The following is a 27,810-nucleotide window of genomic DNA, read 5'->3' as shown; positions in this document are numbered from 1 at the left end:
GTATAAATTAAATAAAATTGAGTTATTATTATTATTTGAATCTTCAAAAAGAACAATGAATAGTCTATATTTTTCTGAAAATTTTGAAAAAAAATTGTATAAATTAAATAAAATTGAGTTATTATTATTTGAATCTTCAAAAAGAACAATGAATAGTTTATATTTTTCTGAAAAGTTTGAAAGATGAAAGCAAAAATGTATACTATAAAAATATATAAACCACATTAATCATTATTTACTGAATTAGCAGTTGAAAAAAAATTGATAGAAAAAAAATATGTTATATACCATAGTAAAATTGTATAAATTGAATTAATTATTATTATTTGAATTTTCAAAAAGAACAATAAATGATATATATTTTCTGAAAATTTTGAAAGATGAAAACAAAAATATATACCATAAAAACACATATAAATCACATTAAACAATTGTCTTCGATATCAAGATATAAAAAATAAATAAAATCACTTCATTTTTTCTAATGATTAACAATTCAACATGCCGATTTCACATTTTGTCATGATGATTTTTGACAAACAAATGATACTACGCACCATTATCCGGTACAAGCTCACCAAACTATTTTCTGATTGGCTATTGCCGTATACTGGTTTTATTCAAAAATTGAACAAAAAATCGAAATGTTGTACAATACACTTTAATTTAGAATTCTTATAAGATCAAAAAAAAAAAAAAAAAGAAAAAATTATTTTATTAATATTATAATATCTTATTATAATTAATTTAATATAAAAATAAAAATTTTAAAACGAAATGATAAAAAAACTAAAAAATATAATAAATAAATATATAGATAATTTAACTAATTCATAATAAATATTTACGCAATAATAAAATAATAGATAAAAAAATAATTATAGATAAGTCACAATTAAATTGATTGATAATCTATTAAAAATAATCACGATAATATTTCACATTAAATATGAATTTTGTATATCGATCACAATTACAATTTTTTTTCATCTCAATAGTGTTATTGTCTCATTTTAAAACGATAATGCCACACATAATTTAATACAAAAAATTAATAAAATTTATTATTATTTATTTAAATTTAATATCTTATACTTTAATAATTTTTGTATTTTTATTAAGTACTTATTATTATTCTTTTTTTTTTTAAATTATAGGTTTTATCTAGAAATATTTTTTACTTCGTTTTTGATTTTTATTTGCAATGAAATTTTACTTGGTTTATTATATATTATATAAAATATCACTTTAAAGGCAATATAATAAATTATACACAATTATATTTAACAAAATAAAAAAATAAAATTTTATTATACGATGATGAATCTATTTTTTATATTGTCTATGTTAATATCATAAGAACATGGCGTCGATTATTAAAGGTGCGACATTTTTTAATTGATTGTAAATATTTAATACATATGCCTTGTTCTTTTAATTATTGATTATAATTTGTATATAATGTAATATTTTTAGATACGGGTGAAATTTGGAGCCGATTATTCGATCACCGACCATTCATTCAAGGTGAAATAACATTTTTCCTACGCGAATTTCAGGTAAAGAACTTTTGAGTTCTTGCTATTAAATACCTGCATTTCCATACAAAAAAATATATATATATATATGATTATATAAAAAAATCTATAAACTACTATCTTCATTAGAAGATTAATTGATCATTATATGAATATACATTAACAATATCATCTTACATAACCTATAATTCGACAACCAAAAAAAATTTATAGGAAAAAAGAGACGATCGAGAAGTGGAACGACTTTTCAAGATACTTGAATATTCAACAGATTTAAAAGAAAGTCAACTCGATCGAACAGAACAACTTGGGGATTGTCATTTACCTAGCTTAAAAGCAAATGTTGATGTTGCTCTAAGTATGTGTGAAAGAGTTCTTCAAAAAGAACAAGATTTTGACAGTGTATGGGTTATTTTCATTTCAAGATTTGAATTAAATTTTTAGAAATATCTCACATTAATGTCATTAATTAGGAGATCCAATAATTTTTTTAGGATATAGCATTACAAACAAATAGAGAAGCAAGGAAAGTAGAATGGGAAAAATTTGTTAATGATATGAGTGAAAAGTGTGAAAAAGTAAATCAAACTTTTGAAGAGAAAGAAAACGAAATAAAAGAATTTTACATTGATTTAGAAAGAAAATTACACATCACATCATAAACATATAATAACTATTTCATTCTTATACAAAATATAGCAATATTATATTAATATATTTTATGCATATATTCTAATAATTTATAACATAAAATAATACCAGGCTTGTATTTAATATATAAACATTTAATAAAGTTATTTTATTATTAATATAACATTTATATTTATAAAATACAAAAATGCCAGTTGAATCAATAGAAGATCCTTCTATAAAAATCAAACCAAATAAGAAATTAGTAGAATTTATTTGCAAAAATGTAAAGAAAACAAGTAGTACTCCAGCTGTTATTATTGCTTTAAAAAAATCAACTAAAGATAAGCAAAAAGATGTTTTATTAAAACTGGATGAATTAAAATGGTTAAATAAGTATTTAGAAGAATATAGAACGACCAACATGGAAAGTATTTATTTACATGAGCTTTTAGAAGAAGATGATATCAAATTACCGACTCCAAAAATTATACCAAGAAATCCTGAATTGGAAGCCAGAACACAAAAATTGAAAGCACAACAAGATGCTATCAAATATAAAGCTATGACAAAAAATGTAGATACAACTACAATGAAATTACCAGAAGACAATATTTCATATCAAAGTAAGATTTTTATTTTAAAAAATAAACTTCCTTTGACATAATTTTCATTTATATTTATCTATATATATATATATATATATATTTTTTTTTTTTTTCAGTGAAGCAGATAAATAAGCAACTTATAGCTGTTGCACAATTTGTATTTTCTGTGCTAGCAGGTTTTGCTTTTGGATTTATAGGTGTAGAGTTAATAGTAGGAAATTTAGATTTTGGATTTAGGTTGTTATTAGGTATAATTTGTGCTCTGATCATAGCTTTGGCTGAAATTTATTTCTTAGCAATTAAATTAAATGAGGATGTATATGATACTATTTCAACAGGATCGGCACCTAAAAAATTGCATCAAGAATAAAATTTTATAAAGCATTGTTATTAAAATATGTTCTTTTAAAATTAATATCTTTTTGTTAACTTCTAAAGAAATAAAACATAGAATTATTATGTGCCAATATAAGATGATATAAACAATAGAGTGATGCAATTTAAAAAATAAACAGTAAAAAAATTAATACATTTATTTCATATTATAAACCAACTAAAATAATATGGTGCTTCTTAAATTAATGCATTTGCAAAAATAAATAAATTCTTTACTTTATGCTTATAATTTTTTTTTAATAATGTATCTATAAATTATAAATATGTTTTATTGTGAATAAAAATGTCTTATCTAGGATTCAATTTATCTAGGTATTCAATTTATCTTTAATGAATACATATAAAAATAATGTTAAACATTTAAAATTATTGTCTGTATTTAATCTAAAATATTAAATAGTTTCAAATGGTAAGAATCAAATATTTGCAAAGATATATTATTTTTAATTGTATTTGAAATATTTCTTAAATAATCAGAGAGCCTGTCTTATGAAAATATTAAATAAAATATTTGTTTTTTTTTATCTCTTAGTTTCATCCTCACTGTCACTTTTTTCACTTGCTTCACTTTTGTCACTAATGGAATCACATTTTCCATTTTCTTTCTCTATACTTTCTTGTTCACTATTTGACGAGTTATCATCTGCTTTTCTACCATCACTATCAGAACAAGAATCTGTGTCTGATTCACTATCACTGTCAGAGTCTGAACTATTTTCTGATGAACTGCTATGTGAATTCTTGGCAGCCATCATTTCTTTGAATTGTCTCACTGTTATCTTTCTGGGCATTATTTCCCTGAGAAATTCCAATGTATCATTTGTTTGTACCACTTCTGCTAGATGTTTGTAGTCTAAAAAATTTCCTTTGTTGCTTTGCAAATGTGCCTCTTCCGTTAGATAATGTATAAATAGTTCCTATAAAATTGTTTTCATCTTTGTTTGTTCATATTTATCTTGCAAAATAATTGTAATAATCACTTAGCAAAATGTATATATTTGAATAGAACACATATTAAACAATTGGTTAGTAAATATTTTAAATATGAAATGCATAGAAAGCAAGAATTTTTAATTAATATATGAAATAAATTTAGTAATTACAAATATACAAATTATATTTAAGCATCACTTAACCTCAATATTTAAAAATCAATCTTACCGTAGCTTTTGTGACTAAATATAATCCATCTTGACCGATTGTATCGACGTAAGGAGAACTTTTCATAATTGTTTTCACCCTTGATATAGGTAAACGTAATTCCTTCATTTTAGCAGGTGATCCTTGTGCAGTCATTCTTACTAAAAATTAATTTACCTTAAGTATGAAATGTAAACTAACAGATAATAACCATTAACCGTTAACCAATTGCCACCAATTTTTGAATTCTTTACATAATTATTCGTCAAGAAGTTTGAGATAAAATTGCAAATATTTAAATTCTATTTTTAATATTACATATATCTAATTAAATTTTAAAAATATATAACAATACAAAATAATTATATTGTTAAAAAATTAATACATCAGAACTTTTCTTATATCTATTCTTATTATCTATTTTTATTTTAATAATGAATATAAAAATGAATAAAAAGATTAAATAATTTTTATTTTACAAATTATTAGTAAAATTAAAAAATTCTGCTTAAAACGTTTTAAAAAAATAAACGTGTGTTGAATTCAGCGGTAGAAATAAGGTATCCTAGTGACATCTTTCATTAATCGAACATTACTATTTCTATTTCTTTTCAATTGGCATATTATATCCGGCTTACAGAAATTTTGGCGAGTAGATAGTTGTTGCATCAATCTGACAATCTGTAACGAGTCAAGGTATATTTAATAATATTTAAGCAATATATAATCAACATGCACATCAACCTAATTTGTAGTATTCGCTTACGTCGTATTAATTATACGCTATATGTATAACCGTTGAATTAATCGATCAATACGGCACATGGCGGATTCGTGTTAATAATGTTTCAGTGAAAAGTTTACTGATTGTTCGTATACAGTTGTTAAAATTGTTAGTTTATTGGTTTGTAAATAATTTCTTCTAATCTGTTTCTTTCATTCGTAGAATATATGTTCAATATAATTATAACCTATTATGAAAATCTTCATCCTTCAATTTTGCAAACATCTGTTTCTTTCTTATGATAACTTTTCATCAAATTTTATTTTTATCATTTTCTTTGTTCTTTCTTCAAATTCTTATATTTGAGATTAAAGATACATAAAAATATTTAATTTGTTTATTTTCTTTTTGTGATATTCACACATGAAAAAAAAATATTATTATAGTAGTATAGTATAGTATAATATAATTTTTTTAAAATAAATATTGGCATAGTTGATATTGAATTTATAAATTACAGGAACAAAATACCTATCAGAATGTCAACTTTTCTTGGGCTTATTAAGGAAATACCTGGCATCTCAGTGGATCGTTTTGATGGAGCAAACTTAACATCTTCTATATTTTTTCTTAGTCATTGTCATTATGATCATATGCATGGTTTATCAGATATATTTTTTGAGCATATAGATGAATATAACAAATATCTCTATTGTAGCCCTATTACAAAAATAATGTTGGAAAATAGATTTAAATTTAAAACATCTTGTGTGAAAGAAATAGATATTAATTCTCCTACTGTTATAGAATATTCAATAAAAAATGAAGATAAAATTCTTATTTGTGTAACTTGTGTTCCAGCAGGACATTGTCCTGGTTCTGTGATGTTTCTTTTTGAAAAAAATAATATATTAATATTATATACTGGTGATTTTCGTATTAATCCTTTAGATTTTCCCAAATTGAAAAGTTTACATTATTACATTGATTCTAAATTGATACCTAAATCATTTACTAAAATTTATTTAGATACAACATTTTTAAGTACCGACTTTTCTAGTTTCCCTACGAGACAAGAAAGTATATTTAAAATGTATGAAGTCATTAAAAATTGGATAAGCAAAGACCCAAGGAATGTTGTTATTCTGGAATGCTCTGCTACATATGGTTCTGAATTTCTTTTTGTAGAATTATCTAAGATGTTAAATATGAAAATTCATATAAGAAATGATGTATTTGAAACTTATTGTTGTATTGCACAATTATCTTGTTATGTCACAAATGACCCATATAGTACTTCAATTCATGCTTGCAAGAAAAAAATATCTGTGTCAGGTTTGCATTGTAGAAGTGATGTAAGCAATATGAATATCTTGACTGTTATCCCATCTGCAATGAAATGGAGAAAAAAAGATACAGCTATAATAGGGGAATGGGACAAAGTTAAAGAGAGAACTTTTAATGTATGTTATTCTACTCATTCCTCTTTTAATGAACTTAAAGCATTTGTTCAATATTTTGAAGCATTGGAAATATATCCATGTGTAATGAAAACAGAAGAAGAACAACAAATTTATTGTTTGTTAGATATTGTAAAAAGAAAATTAGATCAACAATCATCAAGTAGTCAGAAATATAAATTAGATCTTCCTAGGCATAAGATATTAAATAAAGCTAAATTTAAATCTAAATATTTTAGTAGTGATGATGATAGTTTATGATATTAATTTATACTTTTAACTATATATTAAGTTGTTGATGTTGTTAATATATCTTGTTACATAATAATTTTTATTATAATGTACATTATTATAATATATATCTTTTTATTATATAGTGTATATATATGACAAAAAGATTGTATTTTTAATAAATATGATTAATTAATTTTTTTAATATTTTTATTTTCCATATGTTCTAATGATTCTAAATTATAAATAGGTTTAAAATTAATAAATTAATAAAATAAATAAAGAATAATATTTAATAAATAAGAATAATATTAAATCATAAATTTTAATATATTATTTGTATTAATGTATTTTATTAATGAGATTATTTTAAAATATTCTGAAATTAAAAAATTTCATGTTGCAGATATTTACTTACATCTTTGTTGTTGAATATATCATCTAAGCCATAAATAATGGAGAAATCAGCATTAGCACAAGAGAAGGTATGGTTTGACAAACCATCCTATGACAAGGCAGAACGATTATATTTTGAAAGAATGGCCAAGGTAAGTATCTTTCTTAATGTTATTGGATATAAAATTGCCAACAGAAATAACATAAATGTTTCTAAACATACAAATTAGGAAATAAAATGAATCTTGAGTTTCATTTGTTTTTAATATTATAATATTAAAATAATCTTTTATAAATAATAATGTTTAAAAGTATGTTTATAAACATAAATTTTTTTAAGAATCTATTATTATCAGCCCCAACATCCACAGCTAATTGTCTTTTTGTTATGCCTTGTGTTTTTTCTTTGTACTAACAAAAAAACTAACATTTTTAACACACACTTCAGGGAATATCTGGTGATAGGGAAGATTTGATCTGCTTGTAATTCTATGAGGTGTTGGGAATTTTACTTTTTTTTTTTTTTTTTAAGATCTTAATTCCCATTTCTAGTTGTGTGTTCAAGTGAATTATCTAATCTTGTATTTCATTTTTAACATAAAACTCTTCTAATAAATATAATCGATAATATTTAAAATGAAAAAATAAAATAAACAATATAATTTTTTTATTTATTTGTTTACACTTATAATTTTACAATGTATTGTTCTATATTTTCATATATTTAATAAATTTAAGAATGCATGGATTCTTTATTCAAGATATTTAGTTTTTGTGCAGTTGTGTCTTGTAGCCACAATATAAATGAAGCATGTAAAAGACATGTTTTGTTTATTTTCTGTTTTACTCAATTAATTACAAGACATAAGTTCTTACTTGCATAGCTTGATGTTTCAAGGTGGTGTCTCATAAAATCATGGAAAGCTGCTCGCTTAAATCTGAAGTTGCTCTAACTAATAGTTGTCATGATAATTCATTTTTGAATAATAATTCTTTGATTAAAACTAAATCTGAAAAATCTAAAGACAATAAGTTATTGATCTCTGAGAATATTTCAAATGATGTAAAAAATTCTAAGTGTCAAATAAAAACATCAAAGATAAATAAAGATGAAGATGAATTAAATATACAAGAAAAAGAAAATATAGAAGAAAAGCAAAAATCTGATAATGTCAAAAATGATTTAAAAGAGAAAGAAACTAGTCCTTCTAATGATGCATCTAAAAAATATAATACAAAAGAAGTAAAAGAAAAAAAAAATAAAGCAGATACAAGACATAGAAGTAGAAAACATAAAAATGATACTAAGGAAGTAAAAGAAAATGTTACTCCATTAATAAGGAATAAGCAGCAGTTACCTATTCAGGTATATACTGTAATGCATTTATTATTTTAATGTTTTGTGTGCAACAATGCAATACTTATAGAATTTAATTTCATTCATTATAATATACATTTCATATTGTTTAAATCATCATTGAGAATCTGCTTATTACAATAAATTTAAAAAAAAAAGAAAGATGAAATCATTTTATTCTTTTTTATAAACTTTTTATTTCATAAGTTTTAAATTTATATTGCTATTACCTCTCATAAATTTTTTAAATTTAGTAATTGTTGAGTGAACACCACAAAAATATTGTATATATTTATTTTATTTTAATTTTGTTTTAATTTAATATTTTGCTTGTTTTTTTGTTATGTGACAAAGGGGATTGTGTTGTAAAGCATGTTTGCTTCTGATTTTAAATAAATTTTATTGTTAAATTTATTAACAATATGCTGTTGATAAATATTTTATTTAATCTTTTATTTTGTAATTAACATATTCATTATGCTTAAAATTTATTCACTTTTTAAACATTCAAAATATCTATCTCCACTTTTTCTTAAAAAATATACATAAATTTATATTTAAATATTTATAAAATATTTTCTTAATACAAATGATGTCATATTTTCAATATTTGTTTTGTTTGTATTCTAGATTTTATATAATTTCAAAAGTAAATTCATAAAGAATTAAAAATAAAAATTTATAATTGTATGCTTTGAATAATTATTTATAAATTCTAGTGGAGGTATGATATTGAACTGTTTATAATCAATTTGGTCTGAGTTGATTTTTAATATTACTGGATACAGGGAAATCAACAAACTACTAGTCCCATTTTATCTGCTGGTGGAAGTTTAGCCAATGAGGTTGCCAAGGCTCGTCAACATATTAAACAGTCTTTACAGTGTGTGAGTACTGCACTCTTTGCACACCCTTATATAACGAATTTTCAAAAATCTGCTTACTAATATGATATCCAATATTAATATAAATTAATGGGTATAAAATTTAATTTTTTAATAATAATTGATAGTTTTTTTATTTTAATTTATTTTAAATGCATTCAAATTTTATTTTTCAGATGGATGATATTGCAGCTGTTGCTGGTTTTGCTACTCCCAATGAAAATAAAAAGGATATTCTAGATTCTAGTGGTCAGTATTATAAATTATTATGCTAAATTATTTTATCAATAATATAGATTTCCATATTTTAAATCTTCATTAACAGTCTTCCAAGAATTGAAAAATACTGTTGAAAAATTGGAGGAACGTGTCAAAGCTCTTGAAATCAAGATTCGTACTTTTATACCTGCTGATCCAATAACAGTTTGTCCTGCTAAACCTCAACCAGCTTCAAAACCAACACAAGAAAAAGCTGATGATGATGAAGATGTTGATCTTTTTGGTTCAGATTCAGAGGCAAGTGGGCAGAAATAATGGAAGACACTAAGCAGTTAATCCTCTTCTAAAAATATCGAAAATCATTTCTGCACGATACTTATACATTTAGTACACTTTACACGTGTCTTCAAGTGCAAAAGTGATAAAATGATACGACATTTACGAAATATAGTACACCAGATATTCCCAGAATACTAATACATTTAAATAGTTTTCTATTTATTACACAAAATCAACACAAATACTATAATACAAATATTGAAATGTAAATGTTGTAATTTATAATCTATACTGTAAATTGTTTAAATACTTGACTTATTAGGGAGAAGATGCAGAAGCTGCAAAACTTAGAGAAGAAAGACTGGCTGCATATGCTGCAAAGAAAGCTAAAAGTAAGTCGTGTATTGTATTTGTATTTCAAATACAAATTGTTTTATATGTAATTATAATTTATAGAGCCAGCCTTAATTGCTAAATCAAATATAATATTGGACGTAAAACCGTGGGACGATGAAACGGATATGAAAGCCATGGAAGAAGAAGTTCGAAAGATTGAAACTGATGGACTTTTATGGGGAGCGTGTAAGTTATCTAGAATAAATATATAATAAATAATATCTTTTTTAATTTAAATTTAAAATAAGATTTATTCTATTATATTGTTATTCTTTCATAGCAAAACTTGTTCCGCTTGCCTTTGGAATTCACAAACTTCAAATTTCGTGTGTTGTTGAAGATGACAAAGTTTCTGTAGATTGGCTTACAGAACAGATTCAGGATATCGAAGATTATGTACAAAGCGTAGATATTGCAGCCTTTAATAAAGTATAAAATATTAACGAAGCTTTCTTCGTAGAAAAATATCTGACGGTTCTAATTGCAACCAGGCATTGGTCTGTTGTGCCATCATTTCATTCCATTAGCAATATCTACTTTGATAAATACATGTTTTATCACTAAAGAGGACTGTCTAAAAATAAAAAACATAGCTATTGTACTCCAATTTTAATATTCGATGTCAATTTATCAATCGTTTCTAAAATATTCAAGCAAATTTTTAAATTGTGGTTGTATGATCAATATATTCTTTATAAAGAAAAAATGTAAATGTTTTAAACGTAATTCAATGTATAAAATTTAATGTAACATCATATAGATATTTCATTTGCTATCATAATGCTATTCATTAATAATATTATAGGTATATAATACCTATTAGCACCATTTTTAATTGTTTGTTTTGGAGTATTGTTAATAAATAAAAAGTAAAAATAATCAACATAATTTATTTTATTATTTCTTTTTAATTTTTTTTTTCTTTTTTTTTAAGAATGAAAAACCTGAAGTAGAACGGAAAAGTACAGTGCTGCTCTCTAGTAGTATATACTGTATGCAATACGATCTAAACTACTTGAATCTGTTTTGACGTATTTTGCGCGTTCTTTGTTCTTATTTCTCGTAATAAATAAAAAAATATTTGTTTTCAAGATGACTATGGCTATGCTTCAACGAAGAGCTAACGTAAGTACACATATTTATATGTATTTGATATATAATTTTAATAACCTAACCTATATTTTTTTTGTTATTTTATAAGAATATATTTTTATTCTTTAGGTAAGGTTACCTCCAGAAGTAAACAGAGTGTTGTATATAAGAAATTTGCCATACAAAATTACTGCCGAAGAAATGTATGATATTTTTGGCAAATATGGAGCTATTAGACAAATTAGAGTGTAAGTATTCGTGTCAATTGAATTTTATTTTTTTATGTATTTTTTATTTTAAATTGCTTTCTTAATATTATACTAAATTTCATAATATTTTATATATATTTTATATAAAATTAATATCATATAATTTCTTGATATTGATAAATTATTTATTGCAGGGGCAATACTGCTGAAACTAGGGGAACAGCATTTGTTGTTTACGAAGATATATTTGATGCAAAGAATGCTTGTGATCATTTAAGTGGATTTAATGTTTGTAATAGATATTTAGTAGTTTTATATTATCAAAGTAATAAAGCATTTAAACGAGTTGATGTAGATAAGAAAATGGAAGAAATAGATAAGTTAAAAACAAAATATAATTTGAATGAAGAAAAAAAATAACATAATTCTTCATCAAAATGCAGAAACAGTTCATTTTGTAATGCAAACTTTTTATTTATTTAAAAAAATTTTTCTTTAGATTTTATCATTATAAAATAAGTATATGTAAATAATACAAATAATAATTCAATAAATAATTTCATTTATATTCATTTTTAATTTATATTTTTTATATAATTGAATGCAATTATAGAAGTTTAATCCACAATAAGGAATATGTAATTATTTTCCTGTAGAACGATGGTTTCTCGTTCCCCGCCCAAAAAGATATAAAAGTCGGAGCGAAAAAATGTCGACACATTAAGAGGCTGTAATTAATACAACTTTCACAGTCAGTGGTGGAGTAGCATTCCATTATTCCCATATATCTTAAATGATAATTTTAATTAAAATTCTTAATTGCAATAAAATGATGTTGAACAATTCTCAATAAGATATAAATGAAGATAATGATTCAGAGATTTTATTTAAGGATGTACAATGATTTTAAAAAAATGGATATTCATGTAAAACTATGTTGAGAAGACGAAATTGCGAATTTTTATTAGAATCGAGAAGGATCAAGATTGCTGGTCAAAAACATCTATGATACATCTAATGATGACACGAAGTGACCTCCATCAAGGTTGGGTAAAAAGATGTACCTGTCATTATAGAGTGCAATACGCGCGTGTCATATGTAATTTAATCGCTCGACTCATCTTGTCGACACTGGCGTTTTGTAATGCGAGCTCGATAGGACTACATTTACTTGTCCGGATACTCGATACTTGATGCTGGTAGAAACGCGCGGTACGGTATACCGCAACATACACAACGATGCACGCGTGCGCACACGTACGCAACTTATATAGGTTCTTGTCAGCGGCTAGCCGGCAGGACATTCGATTTCAGTCGAAAGCGAAAACTCGCTTAGCCCGTTTAGTCGTGTTGTCGCGGCACATCGTTCTATAGTGTGATATTCTTGTAAGTGTTTCCTATTTATTAATTAATTTCAGTTTGTTATATTTTGTGTAATTAGAGTGTTCGAGATATTAACGGGGCTTGGTTAAATGTCGTTCGACTGTTGTAATAGCGGCGAAGTTGCCGGCGAGACATTCGCGGACGTCCTTGAAAACGTGTCACGTATTCTGCGAGCAGTTTACGATAGTTTCCTTCATTATGTTAGACATTTCACGTATGGGTGTTGGTTGTTTCTTATCGTTGCTGCTTTCCTATTAATGGCTTTACGAATAATAGGCCGTATTCACGTCACGCCGCCTAGAGATATCAGACTTGAAGAGTAGCGCGATCTTACGGAGTACGCGAAAGACAATTTTTGTTTTGCTTTTTAATCGCCGGTGTAAACAAGAGCGGTTTCAGAGTAATCGAATGTAACACCAAGTCTCGTGAGTGTGGGGGACATTCATGCAATTTACTTTCGCCATATCGCAATCCTCGACACGATGTAAACAGTCTGGATGAAGGAATGGCGTCAGTCTGACGAAGTTTTCGTGTTACCTTTTGATGTTATCGTATTTGGATTCAATTTGTTGCGCTTGATTGGTCGAAAATCATACTTTATTTGGTTAATACGTCAGTGTATAGTGTCGAACAGTGAGTAACTATGATGTGTCGTCTTTTTATGTTTCTGACACAAACATCACTCGAGAGAAACAACGGCGTCGCGTGGAGGAAGAATGAATGAACGAGAAGAGGACGATCGAAGTGTGGCGGGAGGGGATGCGACGACCGTCGTGTTGTGACGGCCTGCTGCCTGCTTGCCGATTTGTATCGAGGTGAGAGTACGTGTATACATATGTGTAAGTGTACTTGCTATATGTATATGTTATGTGTGTTTATTCACGCGATCAACTATGTCCACTGTCGTCACAGTCGCCGTACACTTTGCGTACACACAGCGATGTTATTTATGCGTAGTCGCGTTCACGCAATTCGTATGAACGTAATTCGTTCTACTCACGTGAGTCTGCCACTGTTAGCTTGCTCTCAAATATCGTAATGCATCATTGCGACAATGGAATTCTAATTATCAAATTAAAATGATGAGTCGTGCTTATACAATTGACTTTTCAAATAATAAATCATCTGTTTCATATCGGCATTATTGTTTTAAAATATCGCTTAATAATATTCTAAAATTTTATAATAATATTATCTTGTATTTAAATTACTTACTATTCTATTTTTTTTTTTTTAATAATGTATGGTTATTTTTTCTTACAGTTTTCGTTTCCATTTCCATCGATATGTTAAATGGAAACAAGATAGTTTGAAGAAAAAATTCATATAAAAAGAAAAATATTCGCATTGAGAATTTACCATTTATTGTATTTTATATGTAGTTTCATTTGAAGTCCTTGTAGTCCTTTAGAAGTATATGAAAGTGAGTGAGCAGGTGTCAAATACTTAAGTGAGAATGTTTGTCTGCTGTCTGGATAAATATGTCGTCGTGCTACCAGCTTTTGAGTTGCTCCTCTTTACGTTAATAGTAAGCAACTTTATGCATTCTCGAAGCAAGGCAGATCTTTTGTATGCACTCTTTCGTTTCTAATCGAAATTCAAACATCAATAAATAAACAATAAATTGATGTATATTTTTATTGAAAATATCGCATATTTTTAAATTTCAAATCTTTATCAATTTTGCACGATTAATTAATTCACGTAGATTAATTTTTCAAAATTTTTTTATTTGTTGAATTGACGATTCATTGTATTTAAAATTGTTAAGCATGGAATTAATTGAAATAAGATAGTTAAAAAAATATATGCCTTAAGGAGCTTAAGCTTTGTATGCAATCTTATAGATTGTAGATCATAGATGTCGCGTCTTGCGTAGATTCTAGAAACAGCTTGTGAAACCTTAACTATATCAGAAGTTTTTAGTGGTTATGACGTGCTCTTAGTTAAATTTAAAAAGTGGAGACGAACAGTTTTCTTAAATTATTAAATATAATTATCGAAGTGTTTTACGAAATTTGTGATAATATGATTTGTTATATATTTCAAGGTACGTAAAAACGATTTTTCATCATATAAATCATATAATTTAAAGTAGTATAAAATTGTAATAGATTTTGCATGATGTTAAAAAATATGGAAAATACATATACTTCAATTATAGATATACTTTCTCAAAGAATTTACAATAAAAAGTAAAGAATAAATTATAAAATTAAGAAAATTGATCATTGTGATGAAATTCTAATTGAATATTATTTCTTAAATGATGAAATACGGAATATGGACATATGTGGATAGAGTTTCTCAAGTGACGAACTACGGTCTAAAAAAAGCAGTAGTTATAATTCATTTTATCGCCTTCGTTCTATTGTTTCTCGTAAAACGATCAGTTTTATTTTCAGTGTACAATATACAATATGTACGAGTATTGTTTTAGAATTTTTATTTAGAGAATAATGATCTTTTTATAACAATACATCGATAGATAGATGGCGATTAATTTAATGTAGTTTGTAATATTACACGTAATATATTATATTGTAATTTAACAAGAATAAATTTTTTTAAATTACAGGCAGAGCGACCGTTCCTCGCTGGAATCGGGCAATGTGGTAAGTCTTGACTTTCCTTCCATATTACTTCGTAATTTTAGATTGTTCGTTGTTGACTATACAGTGGCCTTGCATTATCTACTTCTAATATTATTCCGTAGTTATAGGTTATAACTTTATAAAATAGATAGTTAAATAAACTTTAATAAAACGCTGTTTATACAATGTTTATACAAGTCTAACTAATCAATTGTGGGTTTTTTTTTGTGTGGTTTCTAAATTTTTTTTAATCTTTCTTGAACATATTACGTCTATTCAAGAATTCCATTAAATCGATGCATCTCGTATAAGCAATATATAAAATGCACGAGATGCACTATAAAAAAATTAAGCTACTATCATTTGTGCAACGATAGTAAAGAGAGTGGTACAGTAGGAAAAAATATATAAAATGCAAGAGATGCATTATGCAAAAATTAAGGCAATATCATTTATATAACGATAATAAAAAAAGCGATACAGTACAAAATATCAAATTTGAATAGTATGATATTAGATAGATTATTTCTTAATGAATACGTTCTATCTTTTTTGTTTTTTTTTTTTTTTTTTTTTTATTAAATTTACATTCACTTTACTTCTCTTTATCATGACTATTTTATTAATAGTTTTCTCAAGCTTACAAGTAGTCTTAACCCTTTACTCCTAAACCGCGAGTAAAAGAACGGTACGTGAAAAGCAAGTATGTTGGTGCACACATACACGGATATATACGTGTCACTCTCTTGTGTACGTTGCGTGCTGTTATATGCCCAATTAGTGGTTTTCTCGGTTACATGCAGGAAAGTAACTTAATAATTTTTTCACGTAATTAACCGATGAATGCGCGTTAAATGCATCAACGCGTTTCTCTTTCACTATCGTTCCAATTTTTTTCTCGAATAATTTTAAAATTATTTTATCGATCAACGTTAGACAATTGCTCTATCTATCGTGCGCGAGTGTTGCAATTTAGTCGAAACCCTCGGCATCGTTGATAAAAGGTTATTGTCCGATCTAATTGGCAGTTGAACTCGTCCAGTCCTGGACTCGCGGTTTCATTTACCACCGTGTGTGTCCTATCTCGATGGAATCAACGCGATCTCGTATATGTACTATTCATACAATACTTACATATACGTGCTCGACAAACGGCGTATCACTTATCCTTACGATGCGTTCTGGTCTCGAAGCGAATCCGTGAAACTTGCAGTCTAATGCAAGTCTCTTGTACGCGGTTTAAAGATGAAAATACGGTTGATTTTGCGAAAAAAACAAGCGAACGGATGATTTCTTACCCGCGCATACACCACTGATCGTTAATACGTTATTCGCGTCGAAACGAGAGAAGCGAGGCGAAGAAACGGTGCCAACGCGTTGCCCGATCGTCGATCGATTTGTGAAAAATGCCGTCCACGTCCCACGATCTATCGGTTCACGGAAGTTGGCGTCGACCATGACGCGTTATAAAAATTCAAGAATTCCACGAAGTTTCTGGTATCGAGCTAGGCGCGCGTTTCTGCCCGCGTGGAATGAATCACGGCCGCGATTTGAAACGCAAAATACCCGAAGCCGAAACGGGTTGAAGAGACGCGACGCTTTCTATACCGAAATTTCCGTTCGCCCCGTGAACATCTACATAATACGTCGGAAGTGGCGATCGTACGATCCCGCGTCATTTGCATCGGGTGGAATTGGCTAATCGTCAATTCCGCGTAGGTTAACCAAACAGCCGCCGAGAATACCAGCCGATCTTCCGTGTGAACACGACCACGCGTCCCTATCGCAGATAATCTCCTTCATCTTTCTAATCTTTCAACGTTGAAAATCGCTATGTGTTATCTTATTATATCGAAATTATATCCGTTGGAAGTTTTTGCGATTTTCCAGTTTAACGTTTCGTTATACGACGAATTTTGGAATTGATTATTGATTAATTATCAAAATTTTTATTATCGACGCGATAATAGGGGAAAGAAGAAGTGAAATGATGTCGTTGGTGCGTTTATGAACTTTACATGTTGTGAGCTCACGCTCTGCCGAGACGTTCGATTCGTTCTGCTGATTTGTCTCTGTTACTTTTAGGAGATCGAGCCTAGTACCGCGAATCATTTGTCTTCATCTTGATCGTCATTTCTTTTCATTTGTCCCATCGGCGTGGAACAAGACCCTCCGTCACCTTATTCTATTAACAGCCACGATCTGATATTGCATGTGCAAGGCCCTTATCGTTAGTGTAGAACGATGTCCCGTTCACTGAACCTTCCTACTGATACGCGTTATAGATCTGGCCGCGTATCGTTCTTTCGATTTTGCCGTTTCGTTCGAAGAATACGCGATCAGACGATATTCAATTCGCGAAAAATGCTTGATCACACACATCGAATGACATTTCTTGTTTTTGTACATTTTATTTATACACTTTCTTCGAGCAGCAAAATTTATATTATAACTGCGAAAAGTCAATAATGGAAAAATTGGTCAATTTTTATATCAAAATAGATCGATCTACGAATTTTCCCAACATTATCTCTCGTATTTTCTTCATATTAGTGAGTTGCTAGGTTATTCGATATGCGTGCTAGGTTATTCATACGTAGTTCGCGTCGAACCTCGTGATCCACGAAGCGGATCGGTGATAAAGTCTCGCGATTGGTTCGTAACGAAATCTGTCAATGAAGAGATATCTATCGAGTAGAGTGGTAATAGTAGTGGTAGTAGTAGTTGCACGCGTGCATTTGTGAAAATGAAAGAGAGAGCAATGGAGAGAAGAGGACGCGTTACTAGTCCGTCCCACATCTTAGAAAAAAGCGGGTCATGTGGACGATAGTTTTGTCGTCGACAGGACAACATTGCTCGACAAGGACGACCGCCATCATCGATATCGACGTTCATTGGCCTAAATCGCGGTAGCCACTAACGCGCCAGCATGCTAATTCCCTCTAGTAAAAATGTTAAATACGTCTCTCGTTGCAGCCGATCTTTTCTTTCTTTCTTTCTTTCTTTTTTTTTTATCCTTTTGGATTGATTCGGCGTAACCAATTTTTATATTTTATTGTCACTCCCATAAAATCTTGTTAGTCTTCGTTTCGCCTTTGAGATATCGTTTATTGAGCTGTTGATAGAGCAACATACACACTCTCTCTCTCTCTCTCTCTCTTTCTCGTGTTTTATGAGTATTACTTGACCGACTCGATTATGTACAATGATCGTTCAGATCCTCTTGCTACAAAGTTTGGAAGTTACTCTTCGAGATGGTAGTAATGGAATAACTTTGATTATGAACCGAGTTAATTCCGATATTGGTAAAAAAAAAAAAAAATTTTCGCGCAAAGATGGAGAGTTTTCAAATTGATATAAATCGTATAAAGCCGTTTCGTTGTAAAAGTATGAAAATAATAATATACGGAATATCGAGTTTCCCGGCTGAGATTCAGGGGATTGAAAAGCCTATAAATAGGAGGGAAGAACTTGTATCTCCGCGCTCCAATTCGGTTCACGGAAGTTCAATTTCGTGACGTTCCTTAATGGTTAAAGGTGAGGTTCGGCGGAACTCGTACGAGATTCGCGCCAACTTTGTTCCACGGAATCCAATGATTCGTCTTAAAGGAGAATATATCGCGTAACAGCTGCGTGCACGGTCGCACCTTCTCGAGAGTTTGCCGAAATTGTTGAATCGCAGGTGTCGCAAATTGTTATTATAGAATCTATGATTTTCGAAACCGTCCGCGCGTGAGTTCTATGTCTAATGTGTGTGTGTAATGTCTCGAGCGGTTGGCCAATAAAAGCTATTGGAATTGTACGTGGAATCGTGTATTTTCGTGGCACTTCGCGTGACGAAAGACATCCAATTGGATCGTTTAAGAGGCAATGTCGTAAAGTTCTAAAACGGCCCTTCGTGCTCTTGTTATTTTCAGATTGACGACGCAGATACGCATTACTCCGCTCGCTACTTTTCTCCCGCCTAAGTAGGCTAATCGCTGGTATTCGCAAGGGAACGATTTCATTGGCCGATAACGCGAAGAAACGCGTGCATCCAGAAAGATTCGATCTAGAAAGAATCGAACCATTGTTTCGTCGAATCGAGACGATAGAGGGCGATAGATCGGTTGGAACGAATATTCTCGAGGCCGAGTTTTAAGGCCGGCCATTAAAAACAACGCTTAAACGCATTTCGCTTGCATCGGTGTCGCGATTGCGATTCGCGTCGCGAGAAGCCGCGATGAATTTCACGCTGGAACAAGCCTTTCTTAGTCTTTTATAACACCCCCTACTCCCGCCTTTCTTCAACATCCTCCTCTCGATTGCTTTTGGAGGCGGAGCATCGGGCTATTTCTGCTCGAAATGAGTTATCATCCGCGTCGTTTTTCGCTTCTCGAGAGACAGTTTTGTCGAAACGGTAGCAGTGAATACCTACTCCCAGCCGAGGAGGTAGAGTTTGTATTTTAGAGATCGAAGATCGCGATTCCACGAAGCGCGAAAGGTCGAGACCCGGTTTCCTCTTTCTTTCTCTTTCTCCGCTCGGACATCGGGAGTACAACGGCGGGAGGCTGTATGCACGGCCGGATTGTTTTCATTCGACGAGAATGGCTCACCGTGAAAATAGACGACCTCCCCTGTGTGCGTGCGCGCGTAGAAATGGGGATGATGCAGTTGGCCTGGATAAAGGTCAGTGGCCGACCTAGCCCCCCAGCAGGCCGACCACCAGCTCTCCCATCCACCGGTATTGATTTTGTTAACCTTCTAGGTTCTAGTCCCGTGCACCCCCTACTGTCGCCACCGCCACCCTCCCTACCAATCGCATCTTCCTACCCTCACGCTCTTCTACGCCTTTTGCCGTTTGCATTTTGCCCTCTCAACCGCCCATTTCCCCCATTTCATTTTCCCCGCCTCACTTGCCGTATCTCGAAAAATCCCCATCTTTTTCCTTTTCTTCTCATTTTCTTCTCTTTTTCTATTTTTGTCTTTGTATATGTATATATATAGGTACGGATAAAAAAAGATTCGGTGTATATATATAATGCTTAAATTCGGTTGGAACCTGATTTACAGTCGAGTAAATCGAGTCGATGGAAAGAAAAGAAGAAGAAAAATTAGATTTTGCTCTCGCTTGATTTTTCCTCACGACACGGTTTCGAAACGGTTGCGTTCGGATCGCGATAGCCTCTCGAGCGCGCGATGCAGTTATCTATTTATGCCCTCTGTCCCGGCTAGTTTCAGTGTCGAGTGCAATCGGGAATGTACTGGGTGTTTGGACGCGAAACGATACGAATCTAAATTGCACAAGTCGGTTGGGAAAAAATTATTTCCTTGGTATACCTTTTTTCTTCTCTTTTCTCTTCCGGTTCTTCTTCCAGTTAAATTCGAAACTCTCTCGATCTTTCATTAACGCTGTGTCCATCTTTTAAGAATAATTAAAGGACCAAAGATTGTTATTGGCCGCGATATAATAATCGAGAGATGATTTGAATCTTGGCGGAATCAAGTCCGAGTGGAGGTTGACATTGATAACTCACGTTTACACTCTGCTGTATCGAAGCGTGATTTACGATCGTGAAATCGCGATTCTTGGTTAATTGGCGCGTTCCTGCGCTCTCCCCTCCGCGAAATGGGGCGGCGATTCGTAGCAGCAGCACTCGAGGAGACGTTCCAAGACGGATCACCGGTGGTGCGCACCTTGGTTCGCAATCGGCGCGTTAATACGCGCGTGCGTGCGCGCCTCAAGCAGCTAGCGTACAACGCCGCAAGCGGAATTCTAATGTCGTGTATCTGTGCCACTGTGCGAATTGAATTCCAATTATACGCTTGATTTACTTGTCATTCACCCGGGACTCCCCGAGAATTGCATCCACGATATTTGGCGCCACTCCATCCTCGTCCATCGTGGCAACGGTTAACGCGATTACGTTTCGCGGAATAACAGATATAATCGAGATTGCTCGAGTTTAAGCTCGGGGAGGAAGGGGAGGGGTGTGAATTCCCCCCTTTCGAGAAACGGGAAACAGGAAGTTTCACGGTTGCGTCACGACACGCGTGACGCGATGAGACTGAAATTTTTATCCTTTGTTTCCTCATCGTGACTAACTTCGAAGATTATCGATCTTCGGGAGATAATCGTTAAATGGTCGACAACGGCCTTTGATTTAATCGTAGAGAAGATGATATCTACGTGGCGATATCTAATTAACGGATCATTTTCTTTACTATCTCACATATCGCTTCTAAGCTCTATCATTATATATATTGTAGCCATTGAATCCATCGGATGATCAAACTGTCAGTCACTGTCACAGACAGTGATCTAGTCGATCGCGATAGATGATTGTTCTAATAGATCAAATGCTCCCTTCAACGTTTCTCTCTGGGACTAGTGGTAGAAAGAGAAGGAAAAAGAATGAAATGGAAAAATATCTAACACTTCTAATTCTAATTTCCTCTGAACTCGCACGAAAAATGTGCTCCATAAAGATCGTCAATGGCCGCGTTCACGCCTCACTGCAACCCGAATCGTTTTGACGATATTTATTGAAAAAAAAAAAAAAAAAAATTGACGACAAAAACCAGAGAAAGATACTCGATGTACGATAACTCGAATCGCTCGTCATATCGAACGATACGTCTTGTGCAGAGCGATTATAGTCGTTCGTAATAGCGAAAGGGTTAACGATGAATGAATGCACGCGAGCCTTCCTTCCTTTCCTTCCGATATCGATGCGTTAAACTGGCGAAGGAAGGAAGAAACGAGACGACGCGAGGACGATCGCCTTCGACGACTCGTTATTCTTGCAAGCGTATCCTCGCGCGGAGTTTCGCTGATTCGATTTGCCGCGCGCGTATCGATAGCGCGAAGGGTCGAAGGATTCGAGAATAATCGCGAATTTGCATGCGCATTTATGCGGATCGTGGCGTGCTGCAAGAATATCGGGCAACGGGGAGATTTATAACGCGCCACGCCAGATACGCGTGCATTACGTGCTATTGACAGTATTACCCAGAAATTTGCATATACACATATGCAAATCGCGAGTGTCGAGCCTATTGGATCAGCCTTGTAATCTCGCTGCAAATATACCCCCGTTAATGTCGTTAATCGACGAAGTTTCGCTATATTCCTCCAACATTCCTCCAACGTTGTCTCCAGGTCTAATTAAGTCCGTCCTTAAGCGATCGAGTGTCTTCGATCGAACGACGCGTGATCGAACTTGGTTTTTCCACCACGATGAAATACCTGGATCGAGCGTTGATTCGCGCGTCGAATGCATCGAACGTAAATGTTTTCCATCGCACCGTTTCAATCTCGAGCACATTGGATTAGCAGGAAATCGACGATGCGACTCGATTCGAGCCTCGTTTCGAACGTTCAGGAATATATTATTCGGTGAAATCTTGAAACTGGTTTTAATCCTATTCCGAGTTGCCGAATTTCACTTGGCAAACCTATTAACCTATATACATACGATCGACCGATCAAATTCTCTTCGAATTATCATCGATCCCATTGTTCGACGAGAGCGATTAGAGTCGAAATTGATCAGAGTTGCGTCGATGGAACGAGCATGGATGGAGTACGATGTCCTCGCGCTCTACAATCTTTTATTTTTCTTACGGAAGTATACGATACAAGAAATTCACGATTCGGTGAAATTAGCCTAGAGCGGACATAGATTTTCCTTTCGTTACCGAGTAACGTTTACGCGTATTATCTTGGCTCGTCGAACCAATTGTCCCGATTCGTGAATGATGGTCGTCTCACCCGTTATCTCGGATCGTCACGAAACACGCGTTGCGATCGAGAGAGGTGATGACGGTGACGACGATGATGGCGCGATTCATAAGTCTCTCGGATCTCGTAGGCGTTCGTCGACTTTCACAACGACCACGTTTTCCTCGATCCGTCATCCTTGGAACGTACGCAATCTATGAATTGGACAATTAGCATTTCCAAGAAGTCACGTTTTCAGTTTTCTCGGAGGACGCAGTCACCTCCTCGTTTTCCCTTATCCGTATTGTTATGTATAGGTAATTGCTACAGGTAGATATCAAGCAAGTGCAACCGCGAGTGATGCTGCAGGCGATAAATAAACGGCGACTAATGAATGGAGCTAAAGTGTGACTCTTTAACGAGCATCTCATTCTTTACTCACTTGGATACATTGGATATTGCGACAAACATTGTGGTTTATTGTCGTGTCAGTTATGAATTATAGAGTTGTCGAAGGGAATGAGTAGTTTCTTCGATAATAAACAGTGGATACTGCGATTATAAATATTCATACTCGCCGTGTATCTGCCACGGGATGAATGGCTTTGCGTAATGTTAATAGCAAAATCCTGGTGGGGGCAACGTTGAAAAGTATCCGATGAGCGTTTCGGAACGCGCGAAACGGGCGAAGCAAAAATGAATCGTGCCATTCGACTCTGGGAATTGAAACTCATTTCCCAGTTACGGGTTATTTTCTTTATGCTCGAAAAAGTGTCCTACGAATTTTCTTCGTCTTCTAATCCCACCAATCTATAACCAGTCTGTTTAAAAATTCTTGGATTCGAATGGAAAGTTTGAGTATCGAAAAGAAAAGAGAACGGTATCGACTTAATCGTGACTTGAAAAACCTAGAATCGAGTACCAATAGATACGTTTCTAGATTGTCCAGAATATTCTTCTTCCTCGACAACATTTCTTCCTTAATTACGCGTTCACCTTTCCTGTTTATATGATACTCGCGTCGGTATGATTCGCGCGGTTGCATTTCCGACGTCAATTACCTCCAATTATCGTACGATAGTCATCCGTTCGCCGGATGATAAACGCGTTTTCACTCCGTACATTCTTTCCTCCTAGCCAATGTTGTTTAACAATGTTAGACACGACGAACTGCTTGCAGCACACTCGTTTAACCTTATGAACGGCAGCGAGCGCTCGCTTATTTTCCACTTAGGGAGGAGCCTCGTCGTCAGTACGAAACGAGAATGGTACGACCTAATTGTAATCCTACGATTTTTCGTGTTTCGAACACGCTCCATTGGCGTATAACGTTATCTTCGCCTAGAAAAAAGAAGAAGAAAAAACGTCGTCGTTTCTCTCAATTATTTTTCACGAGAATTAAAAGAATCTCTCAAGAAAGAAACCGATCTTGAATTCCATTCTCGGGAACTCTAATTACCACCAAAGCGATCCGCGTGAATCTTTTTTTTTTCTCTCTCTTCCCATCGAATACCGAGGCGCTAACAGGCTGTTTCACGGTTCTCGCCTGTATTTTGGACCCGTCGTAACGGCATCGTGGGTTAACGCGCCGGTCATTTCTCTTTTTGAGGAGAGACGAATTTTTAGCGATGCGTGTGGCGCGTTAACGGCACAATGGCTGATCGGTCGGGGAGGGATTATGAGATGTGCGAATGGAAATGTGACCTGTCCTGCTAGAAGACATTCCTAAGGTTTGACGCTGGCTCTAATAGAAAAACTGGGTATCTGCCAGGCCCGTGGCAGTCGTCACGGGAATAACAATACGACGGGACGTGAACGAGCCCGTCGAACGATAATTCCCTCGGTTTAATCGATGACCCGGGGCACGAGTCGCATTGGAAACAGTTTCTCGATTTATATCTTTTCTCCTTCGATGTTTTCGAAATACGAGGAGTAAGAGAACTGCTCGGAAAAAAACTCAGTTTCAAACGAAATTAGGCGAAATCGGGATCGATGAGCGAAGCTATCTCTCGCCCACGATCGATGGTGGAAGAAAAAACGGAGAGGAAGAATGCATCATCCCTTGTCTTTCTTCTCCACACGATTTTTCACGCTTCGAGGAAGAAAGAGACCGATCGATCCATCGCGTCCTTCGCGCGCAAAGGAGAAGAATACACGCCTAGGAGAGAGGATGACCGGTGTTGGGATATCAATGCGCCGGTGGCGAATCTTAGTTGGAGAAGAGAGGAGGGGACGCTCGTGCAGAGGAGAATTCCCCGGGGCTGCGAGAGCGTAACCGCGTATCGGGCGCGAGGCCACCGGTGCATTGTCATCTTCCCACACGCGATGCGCACCGAGAAATACGAGAGAGAGAGAGAGAGAGAGGCGAGCGTGACTTTCCTGCTACGATCGCCCCCTCGCTCCTCGAAGGGGAAACTCGGCGGCGTCGATAACCTGGTTCCGTTCGCGAATTCACGGTCACACGCGCGCACCACGCGCTGGTGGGACGGGAATTTCGTGGGGCACCCCCATCCGACCGACCCAATCGTGAATGTCCAATCAACGTCTTTGAATCCCGAGCGATTTGTTCGGAACGTGTATCACCCCTTTGGGGCGAGAGTTTACAACTCGAGACACACAACTTTTTCATTACAAGGAGGAGGAAAACGGAGGATAGATTTTACTCAACTAGGAGGGTAATGTGGCTTTCTCGGAACGAAGGATAGCGCGATTTCAACTGCGTTGAAAGTTGTAGGAAAAAAAGAAAGGAGGGAAAGAAAGAAGGAACAAATGGAAGATATATGGAACGGAAACTAAAAGAAGGGGGGAGGGGAAAAGTTGGCCGCGTAAAAAGGCTTAGGATTTACGCGGAGCTACAATGTGATTCGCGGAATGTCTAGAGGAGAAATGATATTCGAGAGGTGGGCGTTGTTTGTGACGCCTGTTGGAACTAGTAGGAACGCGCGCGAGACCGTAAATCTTTGGCCATTTATTTCCCAGGACGGGAGGGGAGGGGAGGGAGTTTTGAACACGTAATACTTTCATCCACTTTCCCCGTCGTCGATGTTCCTCGCAAAACTTTTCAAAGCACTCGCCTTCACCGGCTGCTTTCCATCTAAAGTAATTTCTACTCCGATCACGCTTCCTTTCTCCCGTCACGTCACACCGCAATGAAACGGAGCTCGCTAGTGATATCGATCGTTAAGTTGCAAGAATATTACGATCATCGCGAACAACAAAGCCTCTCCTCTCGCGAAGGGGAAGAAAAGAAAAAGGAAAAAAAAAAAAAGAAAGAAAGAAAGAAATGAAACGAACTTGGTCTCGTTTTTGTTTGCGCAACGAGAAATCCGGTACGTATTTGTTTTTTGAATCATTATAATTACGAGCCCCGCCATACTAATATTTAACGAATATTACATTCGATTACGCTCTCGCTACCAATTAACATTTTTTTCAATTGCGCCTGATTTCAATATTCCCCCCTTAAAGATACCATTTATTCGCTATAAAATTAGCATCGTAATGACGTCCGATTCAGAGATCGTATTACGATACACGGGGATCATTATCACAATGTATCTAACTTTTCCTTCGACTCTTACTTCGTTTCGCGCGCGTCGACCGCGTGTCTTGTTGATTTTTTTCTTTTCTTTTCTTTTCTTTTTTTTTTTTTTCCTTTTTTTCTACTTCGTTAAGTGGGTCGTCGACTTTCGTCATCGACGAACGATTAGACGAGCCGCAAGAAGGGGTGATGTTCTGCGAAAAAAGATTTCATCCTCTTCTTTTTCTTCTCCTATATACGATAATTTTTCAGAGATTCGCGTCATCGATCATCCCCGATGACATTACGAGATTCTAGAAAAACTTTGTATCACGAGTTTAATCGACGTCGGTCAATTTTCTTAATGCGGTTGCATAACGCGAATCGTTAACGAGGGAAACAACCCTCTCCTTTGGCGAGGGTCGTGTCACGCTACTCGCGGCAATTATTTTTTTTCCCCGTTGATGTATTCTCTTCAATTTTCAAGAAGAATATTACACGCCCAAGCTTTTAGAATATATTAAAAATAAAGGGGGAGAAGGGAAATATAGCTTCCTCTCTGAGCTCGAAAAAGGGTTAACCCATTACGTCATCGTACTACCAAGTATCCTTTTACTCGAGATTAAAACTTAACATTTTTTATCCTCCCTTCAGAGAAATTTTCAAATATGTATTGTTACGTTTAACTTGGCTAATTTTATCGAAAATCCATTTTTCGATCGAAATCAGAATTCGAAGGGTCGTCCGATGAACGAAAATGTTCTTTCCTTTCTTTTTTTTTTTTTTTAAAATGGTATACAATTTATTTTCGATTTCTTCCTTATGTACTTTAAACGCGGGTCTCGCGATCAACGTTTGACCGTTGATAAAATGACGAAAGATGGAATCGTCATGGGTCGACGATAAGGTACGCATGCGTCGAGTCGAAGAAATTATCGGGCTTCTGTCCTTCGATCGCACGTGTCGTTTTGCATTGCCGTGAACGCGACAGGTTTTCCCCACCATCCTCCTCCTCCTCCTCCTCCTTCTCTCCTCCCCCCTCCCAGTTTCAT

General features: G+C 33.3%; 6 protein-coding genes and 2 long non-coding RNA genes across 18 annotated transcripts in view; 6 read left to right on the top strand and 2 right to left on the bottom strand.

Moving 5' to 3' along the window:
• The first annotated feature begins 1,125 nt into the window (after positions 1-1,125).
• Muted (biogenesis of lysosome-related organelles complex 1 subunit 5) lies at positions 1,126-2,347 on the top strand. Its single transcript, XM_012492189.3, has 4 exons — positions 1,126-1,382; positions 1,477-1,559; positions 1,752-1,940; positions 2,033-2,347. The coding sequence occupies exons 1-4, from the start codon at positions 1,364-1,366 to the stop codon at positions 2,198-2,200; spliced, it is 459 nt and encodes a 152-aa protein (XP_012347643.1). The 5' UTR covers positions 1,126-1,363; the 3' UTR covers positions 2,201-2,347.
• On the top strand, positions 1,477-11,146 carry eEF1delta (elongation factor 1-delta). Of its 6 annotated transcripts, none has more exons than XM_086909982.1 (9): positions 1,477-1,559; positions 7,134-7,275; positions 8,022-8,489; positions 9,269-9,367; positions 9,541-9,613; positions 9,690-9,880; positions 10,185-10,254; positions 10,319-10,444; positions 10,539-11,146. In XM_086909982.1, the coding sequence occupies exons 2-9, from the start codon at positions 7,183-7,185 to the stop codon at positions 10,691-10,693; spliced, it is 1,275 nt and encodes a 424-aa protein (XP_086766108.1). In that variant the 5' UTR covers positions 1,477-1,559; positions 7,134-7,182; the 3' UTR covers positions 10,694-11,146. The 6 variants fall into 6 exon arrangements, with proteins under 6 accessions (XP_086766108.1, XP_086766075.1, XP_012347571.1 ...); XM_086909949.1 differs by lacking the exon at positions 1,477-1,559 and adding an exon at positions 4,325-4,422; XM_012492117.3 differs by lacking the exon at positions 1,477-1,559 and adding an exon at positions 4,871-5,008.
• Positions 2,033-3,696, top strand: LOC147658833 (vacuolar ATPase assembly protein VMA12-like). Its single transcript, XM_012492174.3, has 2 exons — positions 2,033-2,794; positions 2,893-3,696. Exons 1-2 carry the CDS (start codon positions 2,377-2,379, stop codon positions 3,144-3,146), a joined length of 672 nt encoding a protein of 223 aa, XP_012347628.2. The 5' UTR covers positions 2,033-2,376; the 3' UTR covers positions 3,147-3,696.
• On the bottom strand, positions 3,295-4,885 carry Chrac-16 (chromatin accessibility complex protein 1). 3 transcript variants are annotated; one of them, XM_086911123.1, is made up of 3 exons: positions 4,792-4,885; positions 4,334-4,473; positions 3,295-4,089 (listed from the first exon to the last, which is right to left on the bottom strand). In XM_086911123.1, exons 2-3 carry the CDS (start codon positions 4,466-4,468, stop codon positions 3,694-3,696), a joined length of 531 nt encoding a protein of 176 aa, XP_086767249.1. In that variant the 5' UTR covers positions 4,469-4,473; positions 4,792-4,885; the 3' UTR covers positions 3,295-3,693. The 3 variants fall into 3 exon arrangements, with proteins under 3 accessions (XP_086767249.1, XP_086767309.1, XP_003690308.1); XM_086911183.1 differs by lacking the exon at positions 4,792-4,885 and adding an exon at positions 4,567-4,680; XM_003690260.4 differs by lacking the exon at positions 4,792-4,885 and having other exon boundaries at positions 4,334-4,745.
• Positions 4,878-6,923, top strand: Snm1 (DNA cross-link repair protein snm1). Of its 3 annotated transcripts, none has more exons than XM_086910141.1 (2): positions 4,878-5,008; positions 5,557-6,923. In XM_086910141.1, the coding sequence occupies exon 2, from the start codon at positions 5,576-5,578 to the stop codon at positions 6,755-6,757; it is 1,182 nt and encodes a 393-aa protein (XP_086766267.1). In that variant the 5' UTR covers positions 4,878-5,008; positions 5,557-5,575; the 3' UTR covers positions 6,758-6,923. The 3 variants fall into 3 exon arrangements, with proteins under 3 accessions (XP_086766267.1, XP_086766312.1, XP_012347581.1); XM_086910186.1 differs by having other exon boundaries at positions 4,920-5,204; XM_012492127.3 differs by having other exon boundaries at positions 4,930-5,216.
• Positions 11,147-11,219: 73 nt separating the features above from the next.
• Sf3b6 (splicing factor 3B subunit 6) lies at positions 11,220-12,131 on the top strand. The gene is made up of 3 exons (XM_003690257.4): positions 11,220-11,383; positions 11,480-11,598; positions 11,754-12,131. Exons 1-3 carry the CDS (start codon positions 11,351-11,353, stop codon positions 11,977-11,979), a joined length of 378 nt encoding a protein of 125 aa, XP_003690305.1. The 5' UTR covers positions 11,220-11,350; the 3' UTR covers positions 11,980-12,131.
• On the bottom strand, positions 12,013-13,085 carry LOC116415086 (uncharacterized). The gene is made up of 2 exons (XR_004225645.2): positions 12,624-13,085; positions 12,013-12,347 (listed from the first exon to the last, which is right to left on the bottom strand). It is a non-coding gene; the product is annotated as an uncharacterized LOC116415086 (long non-coding RNA).
• LOC147658832 (uncharacterized) overlaps positions 12,828-27,810 on the top strand; it is an 83,066-nt gene continuing 68,083 nt past the window's right edge. The window contains exons 1-3 of one of the 2 annotated variants that reach the window (XR_015293285.1): positions 12,828-12,945; positions 13,631-13,757; positions 15,521-15,557. This is a non-coding gene — a long non-coding RNA (uncharacterized LOC147658832). Of the gene's footprint in view, positions 12,946-13,066; positions 13,758-15,520; positions 15,558-27,810 lie in introns of those variants that run through there. The other variant, XR_015293267.1, reaches the window with a different exon arrangement.

This window comes from Apis florea, unplaced genomic scaffold (genome assembly GCF_048593485.1).
Source record: "Apis florea isolate Af1SG1 unplaced genomic scaffold, ASM4859348v1 contig_1615_pilon, whole genome shotgun sequence".
Taxonomy (NCBI): Eukaryota; Metazoa; Arthropoda; class Insecta; order Hymenoptera; family Apidae; genus Apis; species Apis florea.
This window is presented reverse-complemented; position numbering and strand designations above follow the sequence as displayed.